Here is a 25513-nt window from a genome sequence, read left to right on the forward strand (position 1 = left end):
ACTTCTTTTTATTTGATCTCCAATTTCTCGGTTATTGGTTCAAAAAATAATTAATTTTAATCTTAGTAAAAAATAGTAAAATACATACTAAAAAATCTTCTCCATATGGGAATACGGAATAAGTAAAATTGTTCTAATTTTTACCTTTGACTTCGAATTTTCCAAATATATTTTTTTGTTTAATATATACATTGATTGTTATAAGTTATTATCTCAAAAAGTTCCCACTTTAGAGATATTTTCACTTTTTCTATATTTTTAAACAAAATACTAATATATATATATATATATATATATATATATATATATATATATATATATATATATATATGGTGTGCGCGGCGCGGTTTGGTGCAGTTTATAGTCAAAATCACAAACCGCAACGCATATACGGTTTGAGTTATTTAGAAACCGCAAACGACACCACGAACGTTCTAAACCACATTATGCAGTGTGGTTTGGTGCGGACGATTTACATGCGGTTTGACTAATTATTTACTGTACATTTGATGACGATACTATCATTGTCGTCACTAACGGCTCACTAAATGGTCACTAAGAAATTTAGTGGTCATAGAATTGTGATCATTAACTACATACAAATATGCACAAGTTAAGTTAAGAAACATAATGAAAATCAAGATAAAATAATGGTCACTAAATGTTAGTTGAAAATGGATTTGTGATAAACAAAAATTAGTTGAAAATGGATTTGTGACAAAAAAAAAAAAAAAATATGGTAACTCCTTTAAATTTGATTAGTTAAATTTCAAGAAGTATTGATTACATTTCAAATTTCAAAAACTTAGGATAATAAGATGACTTGATATATATATATATATATATATATATATATATATATATATATATATATATATATATATATATATATATATATATATATATATATATATATATAACACGGTGCGGTTTAATTGATTTTATCAATGCGGTGCGGGTTAAACCGTAATTTTGTAATCGTAAACTGCAAACTGCACCACATAATTAATGTTGTTTAACAAAAATACAAACCGCAAACCGCACTGTAAGTGTTTTAAACGACGTTATGCGGTGTTGTTTGTGTGGTTTATTGCACATCCCATATATATATATATATATATATATATATATATATATATATATATATATATATATGTGGTTAGGTTCATGTGAGACGGCTTAATTTTGTGTGACCGTGAGATGCATTTCTTAAATTTTTTAATTTTTTTATATTTTTAAAAAATTTTTTAGTTAATTCAAGTTCCGAAAATAATATTTAAAAAAAGATTTTTTTGATTTTTCTATTTATTTTGCATTTTAAAATTATTTTTAGAATATGTACAATGTAATATTCTATTTAGAATATTTCACGTATTTTTCAAAAAAAAAAAAATAGAATTTTTTAAAAATTTTTTTAATTTTTTTTAGTTAATTCAAGTTCCGAAAATAATATTTAAAAAAAGAATTTTTAGATTTTTCCATTTATTTTGCATTTTAAAATTATTTTTTAGAATATGTCAGTGTAATATTCTATTTAGAATATTTCACGTATTTTAAAAAAAAAAAACGGCATTTTCTTTTTTTTTTTTAATTTTTTTTATTTAATTTTTTATTTTTTTTAGTTAATTCAAGTTCCGAAAATAATATTTAAAAAAAGAATTTTTGGATTTTTCCATTTATTTTGCATTTTAAAATTATTTTTACATTTGATCTCACGGTTTCACAAAATTAGAATCATCTCAAATGAACCTGAACATATATATATATATATATATATATATATATATATATATATATATATATATATATATATATATATATATATATATATATATATATATATATATATATATATGCTATGTTAATAATCTAGCTATATACTCAGGTTGTTAATTTGATTTATTTATATTTTTAAATATTATTATGATTAATAGATATCTCTTAGATTATATCATCTTAATGACATCTATATCTAGTTTGTGTTTGACAAAAATTAAATATGGTTTTTTTTAATCAGTATCATCCTAGTTAACTATTATTATAATTAATAAATTAAAGTAAATTCTATGGCAGTTTTTTTTAAACTGATCATAATTATTATTTTAAATATTAATCATTCTTCAAGGTAATATAATATTGTTCTATAAATTATGTTAAACATAAATATTATTATTTTTAATTAATTGGAATAACACATTTATCTTTGGTCGTACGAGAATAAAACCAAATTTTTTTTATTTAATATCCATTTTATTGATTGCTATGGTTATATAATTTACAAATAACATTATAGTAAGTTTTTAATTTCAGTCATCATTATTATTCAAATGTGTTCTCAAGGTAACTTAGGATATATTTTAATTTTATTTTATTTATACTGCTATTAATTTTAATTAATTAAAAAAAACTAATTCTTTTGAAATTATTTGTTGTTATGAAAACAAGTTTTTTAATTTGAAATTGAGTTTTTACATTTAATATTATGATAATTTTCTTCAATTTAACAGAAATATTTAAAATAAAAAATAATTATATAGATTAATATCAATAAAGTTATAGTGTTATATTGTATTATCTTTTCCATCGAATATAAATTACTAAATTAAGGTTAAATCAAAATGTCTATAATCTAATGGTATCCATAATTTGAAGGTGGGGTCCCTCCCTCAAAGGTTCAAGTATCGTTGAATGTATTGATGTGGTTTAAGAATAAATTATGATCTCTTGAACAAATGCTAAAGATTGAAGAGTTGTCAGTAAAATAAAATTTTGATGTAGTAGTAAAAAGAGAATTTGAAAAGATATAGGTATCTGTACCAGTAAAATGAGTAGATGTTAAACACAAATCTTAATATTCAAAAAATAAATTAAAATATCTTGAAAAGGTAAATAAAATATTTTATATTAATTGGTATGGTTATTTCAAATTTTAAGAGTTCGTTATGGTGTATTAGGTCATCAGCAATGATAAAGATCATCATAGTTAATTAGTATGTATATTTGTAACTGTAATATGATCAAAATAAGTCACAATCAAGTGATAATTAAATGTTTTCCAATTAAAAAAGCTTCTGCTTTAATATTCCTATGTTTTTGCTTTGGAATATAAAAAATAAACATTATATATATATATATATATATATACACACACACACACTTCAATGTATATAATCTTACTTATCCAAACCACCATATTATGTCGTTATTTTATCATATATTGATCATAATCATCCAAAGTTCTTAAATTCAATTTGATTTATTTTCAAGATTTTTATAAATTTCAACATTATTTTTCTCTTACATAATTTTCTTTTGCAACTGTAATATATATAATTTGGTGGGTGTTCGATAAAAAGATATGATGTAAAAGAAAGATAATGGTGAAATTTCTAAACTTTTTTGAAGTAAATCAAATTCGGGGTTGAATTTTAAAAACATTAGATGATTACAATGCATATATGATTCAAAAACGATGTAGTATGATAAGTTTGTTTACGTAAATTTATATACCTTGTAAGGTTTATTCATTTTTCCATATATATATATATATATATATATATATATATATATATATATATATATAAAAGCTGTAGTAACCTTTGTACATAACAATTTGAAAAGAACAAAAGTCAAAGAAAAGCGAAGAAAAGGAGATGAAAATTTCGCTCAACAACCCTTTCTTGTTTTTGCTCTTGATATTTCTTTCCTCCACTTTCACAATTGGCGACTTAATCAATGAGATTTGCCAACAAACCATTGATCCTTCTTTATGTTCCAACTCTTTTCATTCAGACCCTCGATCAACCAATGCAAGTCTTATAACCCTTGGCCACATCTCCATTAAGAACGCCCAAAAGAGCGCTAAAGCTGTCAGAAAACTTATACATTCCGTCTCATATTCTGGTAACTACACAGAATGCATATCACTCTATGAAGATGCCATTGCCAACCTAAATAAATGCAAGAAAGCTCTTAAAGCACATGACTATGGAGAACTGAATACATTTGTATCTGGTGCTATGACAGATGCTAGCATGTGTGATGGTAGCTTCGGTAGAGGTGTGCAAGGGCCACCCCAACTCAAGTTTGCTAGCATAAAGTTACAAGGTTTATGCAATATAATATTAGTCATTTCAAATAATTTATCAGGAATCAATATGTCTGTTTGATTTTGTATGATTGTAACTTGATTGATGCAATTTGGTTATGAACTATGATTTGATTTTTAATTGTTGGTTGTTGTGATATTCTTATTTAGTTATTTATTATTTATAAATATAAACAATTCTTGTCCAAAATTAATTGCAATCAATGAATTGACAAAAAGAGTGTAAAAGCATTGATAAAAAGTAATCCAAATGACGGCATTTAATTTTGAAATTTTGTTTTTTAGTATTAAAATATTTTATTACTATAAAATATTGTTACAATGATAAATAATCTAAGGGATATTGACATAACAGTTTTAAAGTTTTTCAATAAAAAAAAAATAGTTTTATTTAAAAATTAAGTTTTGGTGCGTTTGAAATTGGAACTTTGCAAATTTTATATCTTTGCTTTTGTAACATGTTATCATAATTTCCTGTTTACCATTAAATAAAATTTGTAAAAAAACTTGAAGTTTACAAATTTTCTATATTTTTACTCTAAGTTGACATCTTATTTATATATTTTTTGAATGTTATTTTTTATATATTCAAAGTTTTTCCTTTTTGCCTATTCAAGTGATTTAAAATATAAAAATATATCTTTAAAAGTATTCATATGTTTCTCTCTCTCTCTCTCTCTCTCTCTATATATATATATATATATATATATATATATATATATATATATATATATATATATATATATATATATATGGAGTTTTATGTTGCTTGGAAAGACAAATATATTTGAAGAAATACTAGTATATATATATTTTTTAATTTTTTAGTGTAAGTATGTATTTTTATGTTTTTTAAATTATAGATAACTTTTTAGAAATACAAATATGTATTTTACCTTTTTGAAGGTATATATATATATATATATATATATATATATATATATATATATATATATATATATTACGTTTTTAGAAACATAAATATATTTTAAAAAATAATAATACCTATTTTTATGTGTTTTATAAGTATAATTACATGTTTTCAAAAGTAGTTAGATTTTTTCCCGGTAGACGTGTATCTAATACAAACTTGAAAAACCTCCTGTATAAAAAAATAGAAAAAGCAAAACAACTTTGAATCTAAAACTTTCGAGATTACAAACTTTTAAATAGGTAAAATCATTACAACTCTAATAAAAAAGATTACATAGAAAATCGTTATCTTGAAGAACGAATGAATATTCGACCACTTATCTTAGGGTCAATGTCTGATTGGATTAGAGTTCGACAGTTGTTTTGGAAAACACATTTTGTTGTTTAATTTAGAAGTTATACTTGTAATTGTAGTTATAGACTTATCTGATGGTTTTTTAGCATAACAAACAACAACCTATGTGTGCATGCAATCATAATTTCCCGATCTATGTTTTTTCTAATTGAACATACAACATTCGAACATCAAATGGTAAAACCCTAATTGCACTAGTATAATTTCGAAATCTATAAATAAGATTAACAAAACATACATTGATTGTTATATAGCAATAACAATGAAATCCTAGTCTTCTTGAAACCTTGAGACCAAGCGTCACAAGTGTCACACCTCTAATGGTTCACACCCAAACAAGCAAGAAGATGAGAGAGGAGAGAGGAGAAGAGGCTTGAGAATTTTCGACTATTCCTCTAGGGTGTAACATCCATTAAATTCATGAAAATTTAAAACTTTTTCAAGCATTCAAAAACCATTATTTATTACAAAATGTTTTCAAAATAGTTTCATATCAGAGTATCCCAAAAATCAAATCATAAAAATGCAAGGAGGTGCACGATCATGCCTTCACCTTCCCGCAATCATCCAAAGTACCTGAAACAAAATCCAAAACTATAAGCCCGAAGCTTAGTAAGTTTTCCCAAAATACCAACGCCATACAAATCATAACCATATCATAGCAAATAAACAACATGCATATAGAGTCTAAAGTATGACTGGATTGCCCTCATCGGGCTTTCAGTCTATTTGGCTCACTCTCAGAACCTTCAACATGTCTGGTCCGCCCTCCCGAGCCTTCAGTCTGTCTGGACCGTTCTCTGGGCCTTCGGCATGACTGATATGCCCCATTGGGCCTGTAGTTTATCCGGATCTTATGCTCCCCAAGACTAGCCTCCCTCACCCACATATGTCCCATACAAAACCCTAGCCGTTCTTAAGCATTTTTGGAGCATTTTCTCACTTGTGAAGGTTTTTAGTACATCTTGGGGATTCAAGGGGAGAAAGTAGATCCGGATTTCTGGTTGCATTTCAGTCCCTTTTGAGCCGGGAAGCTACGGAGCAGCAACAACATCAATTTCTGAGTAGCATTTCTTCAGCCAGCTTACAAGGTGAGTTTCCCTCAAGTACGAACGGGTCTACGGCCCATTTAGCTATCAGTAGTTCCGGACTGCGGTCCGATGTATTGGTTCAGTGTACTTGATGTCTTTGTGATTCAAGCAGGTCTTTGTGTTATGTGTTTCGGACTTTGGTCCGATGGAGTATGCAGTATATGTGTTTATGTTAGTAGTTATGATTATGCTATGCTATGTTCAGTCAGTTTCCGGACTTCGGTCTGATGCAGAGGGCAAGGCCATGGTTATTTCCGGACTCCGGTCCGATGCAGTTTCCAGACTTCGGTCCGATCCAGAAGGCAAGGCTCTGGTTAGTTTCCGGACTTCGATCCGATGCAGTTTCCGGACTTCGGTCCTATGTAGTTTTTGGACTTCGGTCCGATGCAATGGGCAAGGCCCAGTATGTGCTTATATGATATTGTATGGTATGTGGTAGTTTGGGGGAGCTCACTAAGCTTCGTGCTTACAGTTTTCAGTTTTGGTTTCAGGTACTTCCGCTAGCAAGGGGAAGAGCTCGAGATGATAGCATGGCACACACCATAGTTACCGTTTTAGCCTGGGAGTCAGACTCTAATATTTTGTCATGATTTGACATTAGTGGTGCTATGAGACATATTTTATGATACTTTGAGACACGTGACTTATGGTTTTTATTATAAGATATTTTGATATTATGGTTTTAGTAATATGTTAAAACAAAATTTTTTGGCTTGTATCTTGGGGACGTTTGATTATATAGGTGAGGTAGCTTAGAGTCAAAGTTATGGTTTTAGGAGGAAACTTTGATCCCTTAGCTTAAGGACCAAACAACCCCAGAATTCCTATCTAAGAGCCCTTGGACAAAAATTCTAGGGTCTTCCTAGAAGTTTTTGTCCAACCTTTATAGGAAGGTTCTGGAGCCTCTTTCCTTAACTATCAATAAATTGACAAACAACCCCTGCACTTTTAATTAATTCAATTAATCCTAAAATTAGTTCCAATTAATTTCTGATTAATTATTAATTAAATAATATGATTTTTAAGTAATATATTATTTCCATAATACATTAATAAATCATTTATTTCAATTTATTAATATATTTTCGAAATCTATAAAATAAGGTTAAGAAAACATACATTGATTGTTATATAGCAATAACAATGAAATCCTAGTGTTCTTGAAACCTTGAGAGCAAGCGTCACAAGTGTCATACCTCTAATGGTTCACACCCAAACAAGCAAGATGATGAGAGGTGAGAGAAGAGAGGAGGCTTGGGAATTTTTGGCTATTCCTTTAGGGTTTTTAGATGCATGGATAAGGCTCCTTATATAGGTGAGGTAACTTAGAGCCAAAGCTAGAGTTTTAGGAGGAAACCCTAATCCCTTAACCTAAGGGTCAAACAGCCCAAGAATTCCCATCCAAGAGCCATTTGACAAAAATTATTGGGCCTTCCTAGAAGTTTTCATCCAACCTTTCTAGAGAGGTTCTAGAGCCTCTTTCTTCAACTGTCAATAAATTGCCAAATAGCCCTTGCATTTTTAATAAATTCAATTAATCCCAATATTAATTCCAATTAATTTCTGATTAATTATTAATTATATAATATGATTTCTAATTAATATATTATTTTCATAGTACATTAATAAATCATTTATTTCAATTTATTAATCAAACAATAAATTCAACCTCTCTCCAAAAGTCATCATGTCTAGTTTCTAGTTATGAGGGCAACCCAAAAGGACTGTGCTACTATCAATTCAAGTATATATCAATTATAGTTAAGAGCTTTGACACCTAATCCAACATAATCCAAATGAGAGACTGTCAGATTAATGTGTCTAAGATCATAACTAAATTGGTATATATTTGAACTGAAAACAAAATCCTTTTTGGGTTGCCCTCATTACTAGTAATTGAGTAGAATGATTTTTGGAGAGAGAGAAAGAGAGAGCGATTGATTTGTTTATTTATTTTATCATTAATAAATAGCAATAAATTGTTTTTTTAATATAGTTAAAATATTAATTAGAAATAGTATTATTTAAATAATAATTAATCCGAAATTAATTGGAATTAATTTTGGGATTAATTGGATTAATTAAAAGTGCAGAAAATCAAGCTGTAATTTTTTAAAATTTGAACAAGAGAAAGATTCTAGAACCCTCTTAAGGTGGCCAGTTTTTCGCCTGTCCATTAGGGTTTCTGCAATGTTCCTTATAAATAATTAAGGGATTGGATAATTACCTAATATGAATATCCTCCTTAATAAATCAAAATCTTTTTGCCACATGTCCTATTCTCCTTCATTTGGACACATGTTATTTTCTAAAATTTAGAATTTATTTATTTTCCAATTGTCATTTTATTGTATCTTTTATTTTATTAAATTAAAATTATACATTTGATATGTAAGGTAATATATATGTAAGGTATTAATTAGAAATCGTTTATATATGTAATGTATTCAATGTAATAAAACATCATTAATTTTCATAATCTATTTTTATCATTTTTCTTATAAATTCAAACTTCTCAAATTGTTAAAATTTAATATTTAATTTTTTTCCCGATAAACCCATGTAATACATGGGTCTCACACTTAGTTAATATTATATTCAAATTAGGATTTTCAGGGTTCCTTGTAATATGAGCTATAAATAGGGCCCATGGGGCTCCCAGTTTCGTTCACTCCTCTTGGCAAGAGAATAACTGAACTTTCTCCACTCTCCCAAGTCTTCTAGTTGCTAGGGTTTGGGTACAAAGCATTAGAGGTGCTAAGCTTTTGGTGCTTGCTTTCCAAGATTTTTAAGAAGAAATTATGTTTGGTTATTTTCTATAATAATCAAAAGGTATGTAAAACCTAATCCATGTATATTTGATTATTATAGGGTTTCTATAGAGTTCTTGATGTTCAATAGTTTAGTGTTATCAATTCGAGAAAACATAGATCCTTTATAGGTTCCATGTGCACTTAAGAGTTAAGATTTTCTGTTACACATGTTTTGTTATAACCTGTAAATCTACTATCATGCCCCGTCCCTGCTGGTACCAATATTTAATTTAACTATGTCATTTAGTAAAAACATCTTTATTACACAAAGAGAAATTTATTACATATAAGATGGTAAACATGGAGTATAAAATACTATCTTATTAACTTATATCGCTTCAACTTATTTATAGAAAACTACTTCATGTGGTCCGTTACTTCTTCTGTCATGAGATACATACAAGAATACATAAGCTTTTAAGCTTAGTGAGTAATTATGGTTTTGACCATTTAAGAGTAATAATTTATGCATGATTTAAAACATTTCTTTGAGATCTCACGGTTACATGTAAGTAGGCCAAAACTGCTAAGAGGTTAGCTAACCTCGGGATCCATAAAAGGCTGTCTCATAAGGTCCGGTTGCAAGTCGGTCCATCATATCATACCCCCGTACGATGGGTATTTAAATGGACAAACTTAACATGTATAAAACTTTCATGTTATCTTGACAATATACCATGAACATGCTCTTTAAAACATTAAACAAAAATAAAGTAGTATAACTAATACACTAAAACATGCTTTTAAAACATTAAGCAATTAATCATGGCAAAGTAATTTACAACGTATTATAGCATGTATGTATCCCATTAAATCACATAAGTAGTCACCTTGCTTTAGCTTGAACCTTTATACTTCTAAAGCCTTCCTTCTACTAATTATTTGTAATTGATTTTGTTTTGGAATAAAGAAAAATGGTAATATGGCTGGCTATTTATAAATGAATTTGGTGCATAGGTTGGGAAGGAGAACGAAACATTCCTTATAAGGAGTGTGGATACCTTCCCTATCACAACGTGTTTTAAATCCGTGAGAGCAGCAGATCCCATAAGAACTTTGCGGTTAAATGAGCCCGGGCGAGAGCAATCCAGGGATGGGTGACCCCCTTGGAAGTTTTCGTATCGAGAGCCCAAAGCAGACAATATTGTGATACGTGCCAGAGGGGGATGTTACATCCACCATCAACATGATTCACAACAAAAAAAAATGCACTATATACGAAGACATGTTAGTAACAATGTTAACAGAATATTTGACATCGTTATCATCAATTATTTGCATAACAAACATTCGATACGTGACATTGAAAAGACAATCAAAATTGATTAGTTTGTAACCTTTACTTGGAAGCTACCAAGTTAACTAATCCATAAAAATTGATATCATATGTTAAACCCACATCATAACACATGTAATTTGGTGTATATACCACATAACGTCGTTGATTTGCACCCGTTGTCATCCACTATAAGCACGGAATCTAAAAAGACTAATTATATAAACTTATTCTCTTAAAATTGATTGGTGTATGAGAGATGCAACATAGTAGTAAAACTCTACACTCATATAATAAACATTTCAATTCATTTTTATGAAATAACAATTTAGAATAAAAGACACCATGTAATGTACATGGAGTTAGCTTAGAACGTTCCTTCACTTTGACATGTCATATTCAAGATTACTATATATCACGTTCCTTCACTTTGACATGTCATATTCAAGATTACTATATATCACGTATCATAAAAGTCAGATATAAAGATAAAGAGTCTGAAACCTGATGTTTTGAATTTGTAGTTATTTCTTCAAACCTTGAAAATTTTAGGCAGTTTTGCTAACACGTTTATGGTTAGTTTTGTAATATTCTAAAACCTCTACAATTTATAGCAATAAAAATGTTGATAGGAATAGTAAGGGGAAATATCGCAAAAATCATTAAGTTTTCAAGATTTTATCTGAAAAACCGTTGTTTTATGTTTTTCAAAAAAATCACTCATATTTCTTAAATTATTCAGAAAAACCACTTATATAAAAAATAATAATTAAAAACATTTTTTTTAAGACTTTTTTCTTAAAAAATATTCATTTTTTACTTAAAATTTTTAATTTTAGTATTTTGGTAAGTAACGTTTTTTTTTTTCCGGTTTTTATATATAAAAAAGAAAACTAAAACAAAATAATTGGTTTTTCAAATAAAGGTTTTGGTTCGTTTTTTTCCTCGATTTATATATAAGAAAGGAAACCAAACCAAAATAGGTTTTTCAATTTTTCGTTTTGGTACGGTTTCTGTTTTTTCGATTTTTGTTTTGGTTTTTTTTTTTTTTTTTGCTAACCCTATTGTACACCAATATGTTTTATATGAAAATATAAATATAATAGTTTTGCAAAGATATATTCATGCTGTATATTGAAGTTTAAGCTTTATGATGTGAATTTATTATTGATGTATGTGACTACAAGAACATTAAAACTTTAAAACTATATAGAAAAACAAGAAATCGAAACCGAAAAAAAAAAAAGAACTTATAATTTTGTATACCCAAATTCAAAAACCAAAATTTTTGGTTTCGTTTTAATTATAATAAAAAAAAAAAAAAAAATGAACCCTTCCCATTCTAGGTGTTAACCAATTTTGTTCATGGTAAAAAATTACTTTGTATTATGAAGAAAAATCATATACAAACCAGAGAAAACAATTATTTCGTTTTAGTTTGCTTTTATATATATATATATATATATATATATATATATATATATATATATATATATATATATATATATATATATATATATATATATATATATATAATACGAAATAAACCAAAATAAACTACATTTTGAAATTAAAATTTTCAAATGAAAAAACCAAAATTTTCGGTTCGATTTTCGTTTTAGTTAAACCTCAATCAATTATCACCCATAATTCTTAAAAAAAATTATTTAATTGTTAGAATCTACGTTTGTTTTCTGAAATGAAAAAAACGACTTTTCTTTAAAAAAAATGATGCTTTTTGAAAGAAAAAAAAATGAACTAATATAAATGATTTTTCTTTTAAAAAAATAGATTTTTTTAGACAAAACTTCAAAAATGGTCCCTATGGTTTTCGAAAATATCAAGTTTAATCCCTAAGTTCAAAAAACCTCACAGATGGTCCCTGTGGTTTAAAAACTTTTAACATTTGGTCCTTCTGGCTCACTCCGTTAGCATTTCACCGTTAAGTAGGGAGCATTTTTGTCATTTCACTACCCAGGGACCATTTATGAGGTTTTCTATTACTTTTTAAAATAATAATAATAAATGAATAAAATTTAATATGCAAAGGGTCCCACCTCTCTCTCTCTCTCTCTCTCTCTCTCTCTCTCTCTCTCTCTCTCTCTCTCTCTCTCTCTCTCCTGTTGCAGAGCACACCAAAATGAAGTAATCAATCAACATGAACCCAAAAATGTCGCTCTCTTTTACTTTCCTTTTCTTCTTCTTCCCCCGCTCCTAATTTAAATTCATCTTCTCTCCGCATATCTCGCAAGATGCTAAAATCACAGTTTCAGGAATTGGATGACAGTGTCAATCATCAGGGTTTTGATTTTTGTTTTTTAGGGTTTCTCAGAATTAAATTGCAGGGTCTCGTGGTTATGATCGGAGGTAACCTGGACATCAGAATTAAATTAACAAGGTTGGTGATGACTTACCAACAACAACAGATACAACGATGGTGGTAGAAAATGGTGATGGTAGTGGCGATTGAAGATGGTGGTGGGTTTCTTCTCTCCGCATATCTCGCCAGATGTTAAAATCATAGTTTCAGGAATTGGATGACAATGTCAATCATCAGGGTTTTGATTTTTGTTTTTTAGGGTTTCTCAGAATTAAATTGCAGGGTCTCGTGGTTACGATCGGAGGTGACCTGGACATCAGAATTAAATTAACAAGGTTGGTGATGACTTACCAACAACAACAGATACAACGATGGTGGTAGAAAACGGTGATGGTGGTGGCGATTGAAGATGGTGGTTGGTTGCGATGGTAATGGTGACCTAGCTGCTTCATTTCTGTTGGCTGGTGTTCCACAAGGGTCCATAGGGAAACAGGAGTGACGACGACATTTAATGGTGGTGGGTTATGACAGGAGGAGGTGGAGGGACTGCCATCATCGATTTTGGTGGTCATACGCACCAGTGAAGTGAGAAATGGGGGAGAGTGATGAGGGGAGGTGGTCTTAGGTGGTGAATAGAAGCCTTCTTCCATCAATGGAAAAAGATGGAGAACCATAGTGGTTCTCGGTAGTTACAAAACACCAACACCACCCTTGATGGTGGTATTTCTCGGTATTACAAGAAGAGGGTTGTAGATGGTGGAAGAAAGAGCTCTGACAGAAGTAGTAGGGTAGGGATGTAGTGGTGGTGCTATGGTGGAGTAACGGTTGTTAAAGGTGAATAAAATAGGAGGGAGGGTAAGGGAGGTGTTATAGATCGTGTGTGTGAGAGAGAGAGAGGGGGGTGGGACCCTTTGCATATTAAACTTTATTCATTTATCATTATTATTATTTTAAAAAGTAATAGAAAATCTCATAAATGGTCCCTGGGTAGTGAAATGACAAAAATGCCCCCTACTTAACGGTGAAATGCTAACGGAGTGAGCTGGAAGGATCAAATGTTAAAAGTTTTTAAACCACAGGGACCATCTGTGAGGTTTTTTGAACTTAGGGATTAAACTTGATATTTTCAAAAACCATAGGGACCATTTTTGAAGTTTTGTCATTTTTTTATAAATAAAAAAAATAATAAAAGATATAAATGATAAAAAATTTATTTAATTGTTAGAAGCTACGTTTGTTTTCTAAAATAAAAAAACGATTTTTCTTTAAAAAAAAATGATGCTTTTTGAAAGAAAAAAATGAATTAATATAAATGAATTTTCTTTTAAAAAAAATAGATTTTTTTATAAATAAAAAAAATAAAAGATATAAAACAATGATCTTTCAAATAAAATGAAAACTTAATAATAGTAAGGGTATAAATAAAAATTTGATAGGAATAGTGAAAAAGTGAAGTTTTCATTGAAGTTACACATGTTCTTGGCCTAAATCTTCTCCCCCTTTGCACCTTATCTCCCCACAACAATCGACTCGCAAGAACAAATTTCTACGTCTCTCATCTCTCACACATAGACAACAATGGCGTCCTTGGCGCAGCAGATTGGTGGATTGAGGTGTCCATCTCTCTCGAATACACGTCTATCAAGAAAACCCTCGTCCAGCAACACTCAACCGGTGAAGAGAATCTTTACAACCAAAGCTGCTGTTGCTGTATCAAACGCACAGACGAGAGAGAGAATGAAACTCAAAGAGATGTTCGAAGAGGCTTACGAGCGGTGTCGCACGTCGCCATACGAAGGTGTCGCCTTCACCGTTGATGATTTTCACTCCGCCATCGAGAAATATGATTACAATTCTGAAATCGGCACCAAGGTATTTATGAGATCCCCAATGTTACTCCCTCAAACGGAGAATTATTAACTGAATTTTAACCTTAATTCTACTTAGGCTTAAGTTATTGATCACTCCTCTGTCATAGGTGAAAGGAACTGTTTTCAATGTAGATGCCAATGGCGCACTTGTGGACGTGACAGCAAAGTCATCAGCATTCTTACCGATTAGGGAAGCGTGCATTCATGGAATCAAGCATGTAGAAGAAGCAGGCATAGTCCCTGGCTTGCGTGAGGAATTTGTTATCATTGGTGAAAATGAACACGACGATAGTTTGATTTTGAGTTTACGCCAAATTCAGTATGATTTGGCATGGGAACGATGCAGACAGCTTCAAGCTGAAGACGTTGTACTTACCGGTAAGGTAAGTAATCATAGAGAAATCATATGATAGCATCTGCTTATATCTATTTCATCTTTTTATTCATCTCGAAAAATTGAAGGTTGTTGGGGCAAATAAAGGTGGAATAGTCGCCATTGTTGAAGGACTCCGTGGATTCGTTCCATTCTCACAAATATCCTCGGTTAGTTTCCTTCAATCCAACCTAGTTCGACTCCATTTCTACCACATCCAGCCAGATTCCTAGATTTTTTTTTTTCTTTCAGAAATCAAGTGCAGAGGATCTTCTTGAGAAATATCTTCCGTTAAAGTTTGTGGAAGTAGATGAAGAACAATCGAGACTTGTTCTGAGCAACCGCAAGGCCATGGCTGATAGCCAGGCACAACTTGGAATCGGATCAGTGGTAACTGGAACAGTTCAGAGCTTGAAACCATATGGTGCTTTCATTGATATTGGTGGGATTAATGGGCTTCTCCATGTGAGTCAGATCAGCCATGATCGTGTCTCTGACATTGCAACTGTTCTCCAACCTGGTGATACCCTCAAGGTATATATATGTTTAATTAATTAATCATCTTTCAGTGGGTGGTGTTTCAAATTGGTTATATTTGTATTTTGTAATGAAGGATATTATGGTTCTTGTAGGTGATGATATTAAGCCATGATCGTGAGAGAGGGCGAGTTAGTCTTTCTACAAAGAAACTTGAGCCAACACCCGGTGACATGATTCGTAACCCCAAGTTAGTTTTTGAGAAGGTATGTTATGCTCTCACTTTTTGAGAACGTTTTATATGATTATTTGTCATTTTGTCTAAAATACCCTTGTGTTACAAATACAGGCAGAAGAGATGGCTCAGACATTCAGGCAAAGAATTGCTCAAGCTGAAGCCATGGCTCGTGCTGACATGCTAAGGTTCCAGCCTGAGGTATTATATTATGCCAAATAACCTTCTATGGAGTCTGTGTCAAAAAGACAGAAATACCCTTGTGTTAAATGAATTAACTGTTTTATTTGTATGTTTGCAGAGTGGGTTGACACTTAATGCGGATGGTATATTAGGTCCACTGACTGAAGATTTGCCTGCAGAAGGTCTGGATTTTAGTGAAGAAATTCCTGCAGCTGAAGATTGATAATTAAAAGCACAAAAGAAATGTTGTGTTTCGTTTGGTGAATGTAGTTTTAGGTTGTTAATTCTGTTGTTTAATAATACATGATAATAATTTGTCTAAATTGAATTGGATATAAAGAAGAGAAACATGTAGATATCGTCACTTGGATCACCCATATATGAACAGTCTCTTGTTGAATGATTCTTTCTTTTTGTCTACAAGCCACTACAATTTTAATCACAAGGCCGGAGGGATTGATATTGCATTTGCCATATTGTTTTTTCTGCCGCCTAAAAGTTTCTTTTAAATTGATTTTTTATGACAACTAAATTTAGATAAAAATTGTAATTTTCATTAAATTAAAATAACAGAAATACATAAAACAGTTAAAAACATAAAATACACAACTAATAAAAACTATGTGAAGTCTTCATCCGAAAATTAGCCTTCCAAAATCCAAATCGTCTATGGATTCCACGTTCAAGTCAATGTGGTCAACAACAGTCCAAATATATTCCAAGTAGTTTCGAAGATTGTGATGAACTTCAACATTAGATATCGGTGCTTTTCTAGCCATGTATTCTTCCCCATCAACTTAAATAAATGGCTCTCTAGAACGATTTTGTTTTCATCTTACACATACCGCTGATCATTTCTAAAAGTTTAGCCTCATCAACAAAGTGTCAAGGTTTTTTAGAATCTACCCACGTTTTTAAGGCTCCAAAGGCTCATTCCGCATTTTTCTTTGCTCTTTCCTGAGCTTTCTTAAAATTATTTCTTTTTTATTATCATTGGGGCATGGCGCTCTGGATATATTTCATCTTTCATCTACAAGATAATATCCGTTTTTGTACATCATTTATACACCTCAAATCAAGAATCTAGTTTCATCGTATATGTTGAATATTTGTGACATATTAAGAGCGTTGACATTATTGAACAAACCAGGAGCACCAAAGAAAGACATGTCATATCCACACATTTTGCTTCAAATATGATCGTTGAGTAAACATAATTTCCTCGTGTGTATTGACTATGATATGCATTCAGCCAATTTTCCCATTCCCATATAATTGTGGAGACTTTCTCTAGCGATACATAAAAACATTCTAAAATTCTCATCTGATCCATCGAGTGGGATTGCATAAGTTATCATACGAAGTGCAGTTGTGTATTTTTGTAACGGACTAGAGCCTAACATACCTCTTGCGTCATGATGTTGATTGAAATAGGGACAAACTCTCATCAAATCTTCGACAATATATTGAAATAGAGGTTTGTTCATTCAGAACCATGAAAAAAATACCTTGAAAGACAAATTAAATGTAGAGGAAGTTTAAGAAGACATGTTTGAGTGATAATGAGAGAGACAATATTTGAATGATATAAAATGGTAAAGTTTAGTAAGTATTTATAGTGGTTTTAATTAAAAAAAATATATTTAAAAATACACCTTGATAGGCTTTGAAGGAGGAGAGATTGATGGCAAGAATCTGCTGAGTTGAGGTCATGGGGCGGTGTTTGCCGAGCCCATTCCTTGCACTCTAAAAGAAAATAAGATTCAAAACAATTTGAAACGTTATCATCTGCCCAAAATTACTTTCACATCTTTCTTTACACTCTACTTTCGCATTTACAACAATATATGATCAAAAAGTAACAAAAACAAAACTTAATTCAGCTTGCTAGCAGCTTTCTTTCCTTTCTTTTGCTTCTGCTTCAGTTGATTAAGCCCCGCAGCAGAAACCTTAACATTCCCAATAATCGCAGCCACAAGCTCCGGATCTGTACACGCCTTCATCAACTCTTTCTCCCTTTGAGACGCTTCCGGCATATGACCAAACAAATTCATTGCCATTTTCGCAGCTACAATAAATAAAAAAACAAAATTAGTAACCAAAACCAAATTACTAAATTACCCACCCGCAACACACGACTCACCTTTTCCTTTCTTTGCTGTTCCAGGGATAATCTTGACACGATATTTATACGACTGTAAAGCCGCATAAGGAGCACAAACAGGAACAGCATACAAAAGAATGTCATTCAGTAAAGGAATCCCTGTGAGAAAATCAACATCTGTTAGTTTCTCTTTTTCATCTTCACCAATCTCCTTTATATCATCTTCTTCCATTGCAATTTTCTCAGCTTCATTGAGTGTCTCGTTTTCTCCATTCCTACCATTTGCAGCAGCAACTGCCTCTGAATGTTCCTTACAGTCTTTAGCCAGGTGTCCTACTTTTTTACACTTATAACATCTTTTTGGAGCATCTTCATTGCCACCTACAACCATTCAAACAAACACCCATTTAATCAGATACCGTGACAAGGGTATTTTGGTAATTTGTGCTCATAGACTATTTATTACCTTCTAAAGGTTTCAACTCTTTGCTTGTAGTTGTAGTCATCTCTTCGGTTTGTGCCTCTTGTTCATTCACTTTAGCTTTTCCAGCAGACTGCAAGTGTTTTTTTATCGTAAAATGAAATCATTGTTTTCAGATTTTATAAAAAGTTTTATTAGATTATTAAATAATGAAATCATGAAATACTGACCGCAAGTAAAGCCATACGGATTTTTCTTTCTTCTTCATCTTGATCCGCGTATTTTTCTTTCATCTTTTTAAGTTTACCCTTTTGCCCTCGGCTCACTTTCCCACCACCATTTACACTCTGAACATCTTTCTCTTTCTGTGGAGGATTCACAATTTCCTTTTTCTTTTCCACTTCTTTTTTTACTTGAACACCATCTTCACCTTCACTATGTGTTTGACCTTTCTTCAGCTTTCTTCTTTCAGCTTTTGAAACATACGCTTTTTCCCTCACTGTTCCTTTCTTCTCTTCTTGATTACTATTTTCAGGCTCCATTTCTAAAGCTTGAAGCCCGTACTTTTTTGCTGATGTGGCAGCAGATTTAAGCTCCAGAGCTTTATCAAGAAGATCCTCAAGTTCAGGGGACACAGTTGGAACAGACACTTCTTGGGAATTGGTATTATTGATATCAGAGGTGGTAATTTCAGGAACGGAACCAGCTTCCGAGGGTAAATCCGTCATTTTTTGGTTATCTGTTGATAAATCGGAAACGTTTACGGGATATTCTGAATCGGGTGCTTCATTCTCGGAACCGGAATCGGATAACTCTTTGAAAGGCTCACTGTCTTCGGAATCATTGATTCCGTCCTCTTCACCCCTTACTCTTCTCTCATTCAGATGAGACCCCAGTGAGGTTTCATCCAACCGGAATAGAATGCCAAATCCCATGATTAAAGGGTGAGGTGGAAGAAAGTTTTTTTTCCCTCTAATCATGAAACTACCAACTGTAAGATATTCACCAGTAGGAGCTGTTTTGCTGACCTGGTGAGGGTATACCCACCATGCACTAGTAACAATCTTTGAGTTCCATGCTTGACTATGGCAGACCTACATCATACATAATTCCCAAAATACCCTCTTAAGAACATGCAAAAAAAAAAAAACAAATTTAATAGCTTGTTAGTTGTTAGTTGTTACTTACTGTGAAAGATCCTGCTTGATTTATTGTAAGAGGGGGTACAGGGTTATCAGGTTTGTGATTTTTAATCACAGTACTAGAAGCTCCATGTAGTTCTGCATGGACATACCTGTTTTTTCATCATCAAAAAGATTAAAATCAACATAAAAAATTTATCAACAAATAGCATAGAAACAATGTATATATACTCACAAATCTCCTTTTGACATGTAACGTTTGACTATCATTTCATTTTGTTGAGCATCACGTCCACTAATAACCAAATAATTCTCACTGCTTATGAACCAATTGAACTTTTCAAACCAGTGCACTTTTCGTATATGTGAAATTGCAGCTACAGCTTTTTCCTGATAATTTCACCATAACCATAGTTAGTACCAAAAAAAAAAAAAGCAAACTTTTCAGATTATTATAAATTACATGATGTTAACTAACCTGAGAGAGTTGCTGACGTGTCTTCTTTTCAGCAGCCTTAAAGGCCTTTGCATGAGCTGTAAGTGTCTTTTCTTGTTTACTCTCCTGTTTCTTCTTTTGCTCATACCACCTTCGAGCATTCGCATGTGCAGAAAGTGCTATATCAATTTCCACCTAAAAAGTTTTTTTTTTTTTTTTTTTAAGAACATACATTCACAAAATTAGCCTACATTTCAGACAGCTATCATTAACATTACAAAATATCAAAATAAAATACCTTTTCAACGGGTTGAGTTATTTCATCATCATCCATTTCATCAAGATTGTTACTCAATAACAGACTCATGGAATTTCTTTCAAGATGTAACTTATCAATAATTCCTGCAACAGGGTTTCCGGATTTCTTCTCTTCTTTCACCATTCGAGTTAAATCATCCCAATTCATACCATTTGCAAGAGCTACTCTAACAGCCAAAATAGCAGCATCCACATCTTCTAAATTGTATTCTATAAGTTCTGCCATTGTAACAGATCGATCCACTTCTTTCTTCAAAACTTGCACACGGTTTTCCTGATCATTTTTAATCTTTGTAAGTTTCTGCATTGCAGAACTCTCTTTTGCTTGCTGTTGTTGTTCAGCTCGTTGGCTTTCAATTTTACTATAGAATTCATCCAATGCAGCATCAAATGTCTCAAAGCTTACAGACACCCTTGACTTAAATTGATTTAATAACAAAGGGCAAAACTCATCATAAATCTGCAAAAGGAAAATTAAAACATCCCAAGTCTAAGAAGAAAGGTTTTGTATTACCAAAAGAAGGTTAAAGCAAAAAGGTTACCTGATCAGTGGCAGATGAATCAACAGGGGGTTGATCCTTCACCATTTTCTTCTGTTGCATTAAAATGTAACCTTCTGGAACTTTAGTACCTGATATAACATCCTCTAACCAGTCTTCAAACCTCTTAACACCTTCAGAAAGAGCCTGAATACTACCATCATCTAATTTCAAATCCTTTGAAACTTTCAAGTTTGGAGTTAAACCAGCATCTAATATAATATGTTCTGATAATGCTGGCCCATAACCCAAAGCATCCCCAAGAACAACCTTCAATGTAGCCTGTTTAGTTTGGGCCCCATCCTTCTTTTTACTAGAATCATTTGACTTCTCAGCCTTTCGGTTACCCTTCTTTTGTGGTGCAGGTTCATCTTTTTCACCTGCACCACCTTCCACCTGATCATTACTTTCTTGATTGTTAAAAGATGTAAGAGTTGCCTGTAACTTTGCACCATCTGTCCGCTCAAAGACTCTACAGATTTCAACTGGATAATGATGACGTGCCATGATTGCATATCCTTTATCATCATCCCTAAATCAAGTGTGTTAGTAGTTTTTTCACACAAAAAGTATATGTAATTGAAATTTAACAAAAGGATTCAAGATTTAAACCTGTGTGAACGCAGAAGAGTCAAAACCATGAATTCGGAATCAGTGAGGAGTATGTTTCCTTGTGCATATAGCTCCAATATAATATAGTAAGCATTAGCACCAACCCCAAATTGAAAGAGAATTATCTGCTCAAAAAGTTAAATGAGAAACTGAAAACATAATTCAATAATCAATAAAGAAAGAAAGAATCTGATGTAAACCAAAAGTTACCCGATCATATCCAAGCTGGCGTACATCCTCGAGCCTTCTAGTTCTGATGTGTTTTCGCAATTTGAGAGTGAATCCAGAAGGAGTATTACTTTTATCTCTGAAAAGAAACCCATTGTACACATTGAAACAGTTATATAATAAAATGTTTATCCATTTGCAGCTGATCTGATGTTTATACATAAATCCTGGATGTTTAGTTAGCTTTATAGCATGAAATGATGCATCACATATAGGATTTGCCATTCTTCCAAATGAAACACTTATACACATATAATGATAAGGTTACATTGTTAATGGGAAATTACCTAAGGTATGCAGTGGTATGCAAACGTACACCACTCTCCATCAGCAACAAAACCTTCTCACTCTCTCCGGATTCAGTAACTCCACTGCTGTTCATCAACTTGAAAACATATGTCTGCAAGCCATGATTCATAAAGTACCAAGGTTTCAGAAACCACTATAGCTACTTCAATATCTAAATTAGAATCCTACTCATGCATTTTATCACACATGTAAACGATAACTCTTTACTGAGATGTCTATATGAATGTGTATGTGAGCAGCAACACCCAATCCCATAACAATTGATAGCCCTGTTTTTTTTTTTTTCGAATTACAAATATAACAGAGGACTTTCAGATCAATAAGATGTGGGAACAATGGGTAAGTTCACATTATAAGTGTAATCAGAAAACTTCTGTGAAAAACTGATAACCATACAGTTCCTAAGTGATAAAAGAACTGAGAACTCCTCTTCCTCTTACTACAATCCTCTTAAAACTATGAAACGAGTAAAAAAATCATTATAGTTCTGATTTGTTGAAGCTTTAAAAATCAAAATTTCTACAAAAAAGCTAAACTATTAGCTTGGAATTGAAAGAGTATGTCATTAAGCTCCATTGAGACAAGTAAGAGGCAATATGTTCACCATGGACGATTGACAAAAGCTGATCCTTATTAAGCTATATAGGACCCGACCTTGAACTTTGATATTATATTTATAAGTTCCTTTCAACTATATGATTATGTTACAATCACATAAGAAATAATTGAAGAAGATACATCTAGCATATTTACGGTTTTCACCTTAGGAGAAAGGTCATAGACATTAGAACAACGCATCCCGATTAATTGACGCAAGCACTTGACTTCGGCGGCCACGTCCGCCGTGTTCATCCGAACCTTCACCATCTCTAAAAAATTGTTTGTTTGAAGAGACAATGACGAAGACGACGATTTGAAGAAAGAGAATCGAGTATAGAAGGAAAAGGCAGTGCAAGTGTTGTGAGTTTAGGGTTAAGAGGGTGTTTGGGATTTCATCAATAATTTTAGGCAATGTTATATTGTTATTCAACAACAATCAATTTCATTTTGAAACTCTCAAAAGTAATGTTAGGCAATTTTATTTTCATTTTGAAACTCTCATTATTAAATACTTTTTTTTATAGAATTTAACATATCGATTTTTCAGGTAGGTAGATTTAGGTAAAAATTGATGTAGGCTTCTTATATAGTGCACTTTATCATTTCTTTAAACTATATCCTAATAATTTTCTCTGACAAATACAATCTACCACACCTCTACCAACAAGCATCACGTCTATCGTCATCTTTGCCACCATTCACCACCGTTGACAATAAATTAGTCTAAAATTTTAAAATGAAGATGGATATTAGTGGTGTTCAATTCAATAAGAAAGTGGAGAAGGATGTAAAGGTACGGTGGTTTTTGTAAAATAACAGGAGAACAGATAAATGTGTGAATGATGGTGTGGAGGATGTTGATTATAGTAAAGAGAATTGTTGGGATGTTTTTTATGAAAAGGCGATTATGATTTCCTTTTTTTTATGATGCATAATTTAGTAGGTTGAAAATAAATATTGTGTTACTTCCTTTAAGTCCAAAGTTAAGTCTTATCTAGGACATAACTAGAATTAGAAGTAGATTATATTTGTGTACCAAAAAAATCATGTGTATTAAGCATATTGCAGAAGAATGTGTTGGTTCTCGAACAACATCTATGAAATAGTCAAAATAAGACATATACGCGGTAGAGTTTCTAGTCTGCAAATGTTGTTTACGAAATGATCAACAATGTTTTCAAACAAAAGGTTTAGGGGTATGTATGGAGTAGTTTGGTTTGGTTATTAGCCAAAACCGAACCATAACCATTATAAGTAGTTAATGCATTTAAGTACCTATTAGATATTGATTAATATTGGTTTTGGTTAACGGATTTAGTCGGTTAATGGTTATAGTTAATAGTTGACATTTGTTAATCATAATGGTCCAAAATAACATAAAAATAAAAAATAATTTGCTATAAAAATGAAAACATAAAGTGCAGTGCTATAAAAAGCGAATGATTAATTTGCTATAAAAAATAAAAAATATAAAGTACATTGTTATAAAAAGTATATAACTATATTAATATGATAGAAGATCATATCATATCTAACTCCAAATAATGACATTTTTAAAAAATCAATTCCGAATATAATTATATATCATATATTTAATATTTTGTTATATTAATAATGTTTACTAATATTATTGGTTCGGTTCAGTTTATAATGATTCATTTTAGACAAAAACCATAACTGAACTATATGTATTTTATTAATGAAAATTAGAAACTGCACCACCTTTTTTACTAATTGTTCAATTATATCGGTTAATTTAATTTTGGTTTGCTTTTTGTTTAATATGATCATACTTTTTCAAATAACATCAACAATTCTCAAATATCATATGTGAAATTGATGGATTGTTTTCGAAAACATTCTAATTTTAAGTAAAATATTGGAAACAATAACTCAATAAGTAAGAAAGTAAAAGGAGATAATGATTTAGGAGACCATTGAAGTTTTAAATTTGTTCAAAAAAACAGCATTCAAGTATTACATATTCAAAAAACATCATCAAACTAAAATATATGTTCAAAAAACACCAACAAAGTATATGTTCTATTCAAAAAAATCATATCTATGGTTTGGAGTACTTACATGTTTAGTCCCTAACCTTTTTTCTTAACTCGGATGGTCCCTAATGTTTATATTTATTTTACTTTTGGACCCCGATTGAGTTAAAAGACTAATATACTTTTATTACTTTCATTAAGTATTTATTTTTATTATTTTTTAATTATTTATACAATTGATATATTTATAATAAATAACAACATAAATTATGTAAGTAACTAATAAATAATAAAAAATAATCTTAAATGAAAGTAATAAGGGTATAGTAGTCTTTTAACTCGATCAGGTTCCAAAATTAAAACAAATTTAAACTAAAAGGACCTTTCTAGTTGAGAAAAAAAAATTAGGGACTAAATATATAAGTTACTTCAAACCATAGAAATAATGTTTTTTGAACAAAACATGTAATTCGTTGGTGTTTTTTGAACATATATATTAGTTTGATGATATTCTTTGAATATTTAATACTTGAATGATGTTTTTTAAACAAATTTAAGGGGGTGTTTGGATTAGATTTTTAGCTTATTGCTTATAGCTTAATTTGTGGTGGGAATAAGCAATAAGCATGAGGAGAGATGCTTATTAAAATTAGCTTATTTAGCCTAATAAGCTGAATTTTATCCAAACACTTAAATTAACTTATTGTGGGAATAAACAATAAACACCTATTTTTTTCCTATCCAAACACCCCCTAAAACTTTAATGGTCTAA

At 31.0% G+C, this 25513-nt stretch overlaps 3 protein-coding genes across 3 annotated transcripts; 2 read left to right on the top strand and 1 right to left on the bottom strand.

Moving 5' to 3' along the window:
• Positions 1 to 3634: 3634 nt before the first annotated feature.
• On the top strand, positions 3635 to 4169 carry LOC144997000 (pectinesterase inhibitor-like). The gene has a single exon (XM_078956816.1). The coding sequence runs from the start codon at positions 3654 to 3656 to the stop codon at positions 4167 to 4169; it is 516 nt and encodes a 171-aa protein (XP_078812942.1). The 5' UTR covers positions 3635 to 3653.
• Positions 4170 to 14339: 10170 nt separating this feature from the next.
• On the top strand, positions 14340 to 16441 carry LOC145031764 (small ribosomal subunit protein bS1c-like). The gene is made up of 7 exons (XM_078980388.1): positions 14340 to 14768; positions 14875 to 15150; positions 15230 to 15310; positions 15393 to 15674; positions 15773 to 15883; positions 15967 to 16053; positions 16154 to 16441. The coding sequence occupies exons 1-7, from the start codon at positions 14475 to 14477 to the stop codon at positions 16256 to 16258; spliced, it is 1236 nt and encodes a 411-aa protein (XP_078836514.1). The 5' UTR covers positions 14340 to 14474; the 3' UTR covers positions 16259 to 16441.
• A 1275-nt stretch (positions 16442 to 17716) lies between these two features.
• Positions 17717 to 23140, bottom strand: EMB1441 (zinc knuckle (CCHC-type) family protein). Its single transcript, XM_078980400.1, has 13 exons — positions 22907 to 23140; positions 22123 to 22235; positions 21818 to 21914; positions 21608 to 21732; positions 20999 to 21527; positions 20437 to 20916; positions 20181 to 20333; positions 19938 to 20092; positions 19749 to 19854; positions 18791 to 19654; positions 18606 to 18693; positions 18179 to 18520; positions 17717 to 18103 (listed from the first exon to the last, which is right to left on the bottom strand). Exons 1-13 carry the CDS (start codon positions 23009 to 23011, stop codon positions 17910 to 17912), a joined length of 3351 nt encoding a protein of 1116 aa, XP_078836526.1. The 5' UTR covers positions 23012 to 23140; the 3' UTR covers positions 17717 to 17909.
• Positions 23141 to 25513: the final 2373 nt, after the last annotated feature.

This window comes from Lactuca saligna, chromosome 1, assembly GCF_052625555.1.
Source record: "Lactuca saligna cultivar CGN05327 chromosome 1, ASM5262555v1, whole genome shotgun sequence".
NCBI classification, from domain to species: Eukaryota; Viridiplantae; Streptophyta; class Magnoliopsida; order Asterales; family Asteraceae; genus Lactuca; species Lactuca saligna.

Excerpts from the sequence above, each read along its gene's own strand:
- LOC145031764 (XM_078980388.1), top strand. The coding sequence starts at position 14,475 with ATGGCGTCCTTGGCGCAGCAGATTGGTGGATTGAGGTGTCCATCTCTC. Across the intron at positions 15,311-15,392 it reads CATTCTCACAAATATCCTCG|AAATCAAGTGCAGAGGATCT; the intron begins GTTAGTTTCCTT and ends TTTTTCTTTCAG. Across the intron at positions 15,884-15,966 it reads CCAAGTTAGTTTTTGAGAAG|GCAGAAGAGATGGCTCAGAC; the intron begins GTATGTTATGCT and ends TTACAAATACAG.
- EMB1441 (XM_078980400.1), bottom strand. The coding sequence starts at position 23,011 with ATGGTGAAGGTTCGGATGAACACGGCGGACGTGGCCGCCGAAGTCAAG. Across the intron at positions 22,236-22,906 it reads TCTATGACCTTTCTCCTAAG|ACATATGTTTTCAAGTTGAT; the intron begins GTGAAAACCGTA and ends CATGGCTTGCAG. Across the intron at positions 20,917-20,998 it reads ATTCATCTGCCACTGATCAG|ATTTATGATGAGTTTTGCCC; the intron begins GTAACCTTTTTG and ends TTCCTTTTGCAG.
- LOC144997000 (XM_078956816.1), top strand. The coding sequence starts at position 3,654 with ATGAAAATTTCGCTCAACAACCCTTTCTTGTTTTTGCTCTTGATATTT.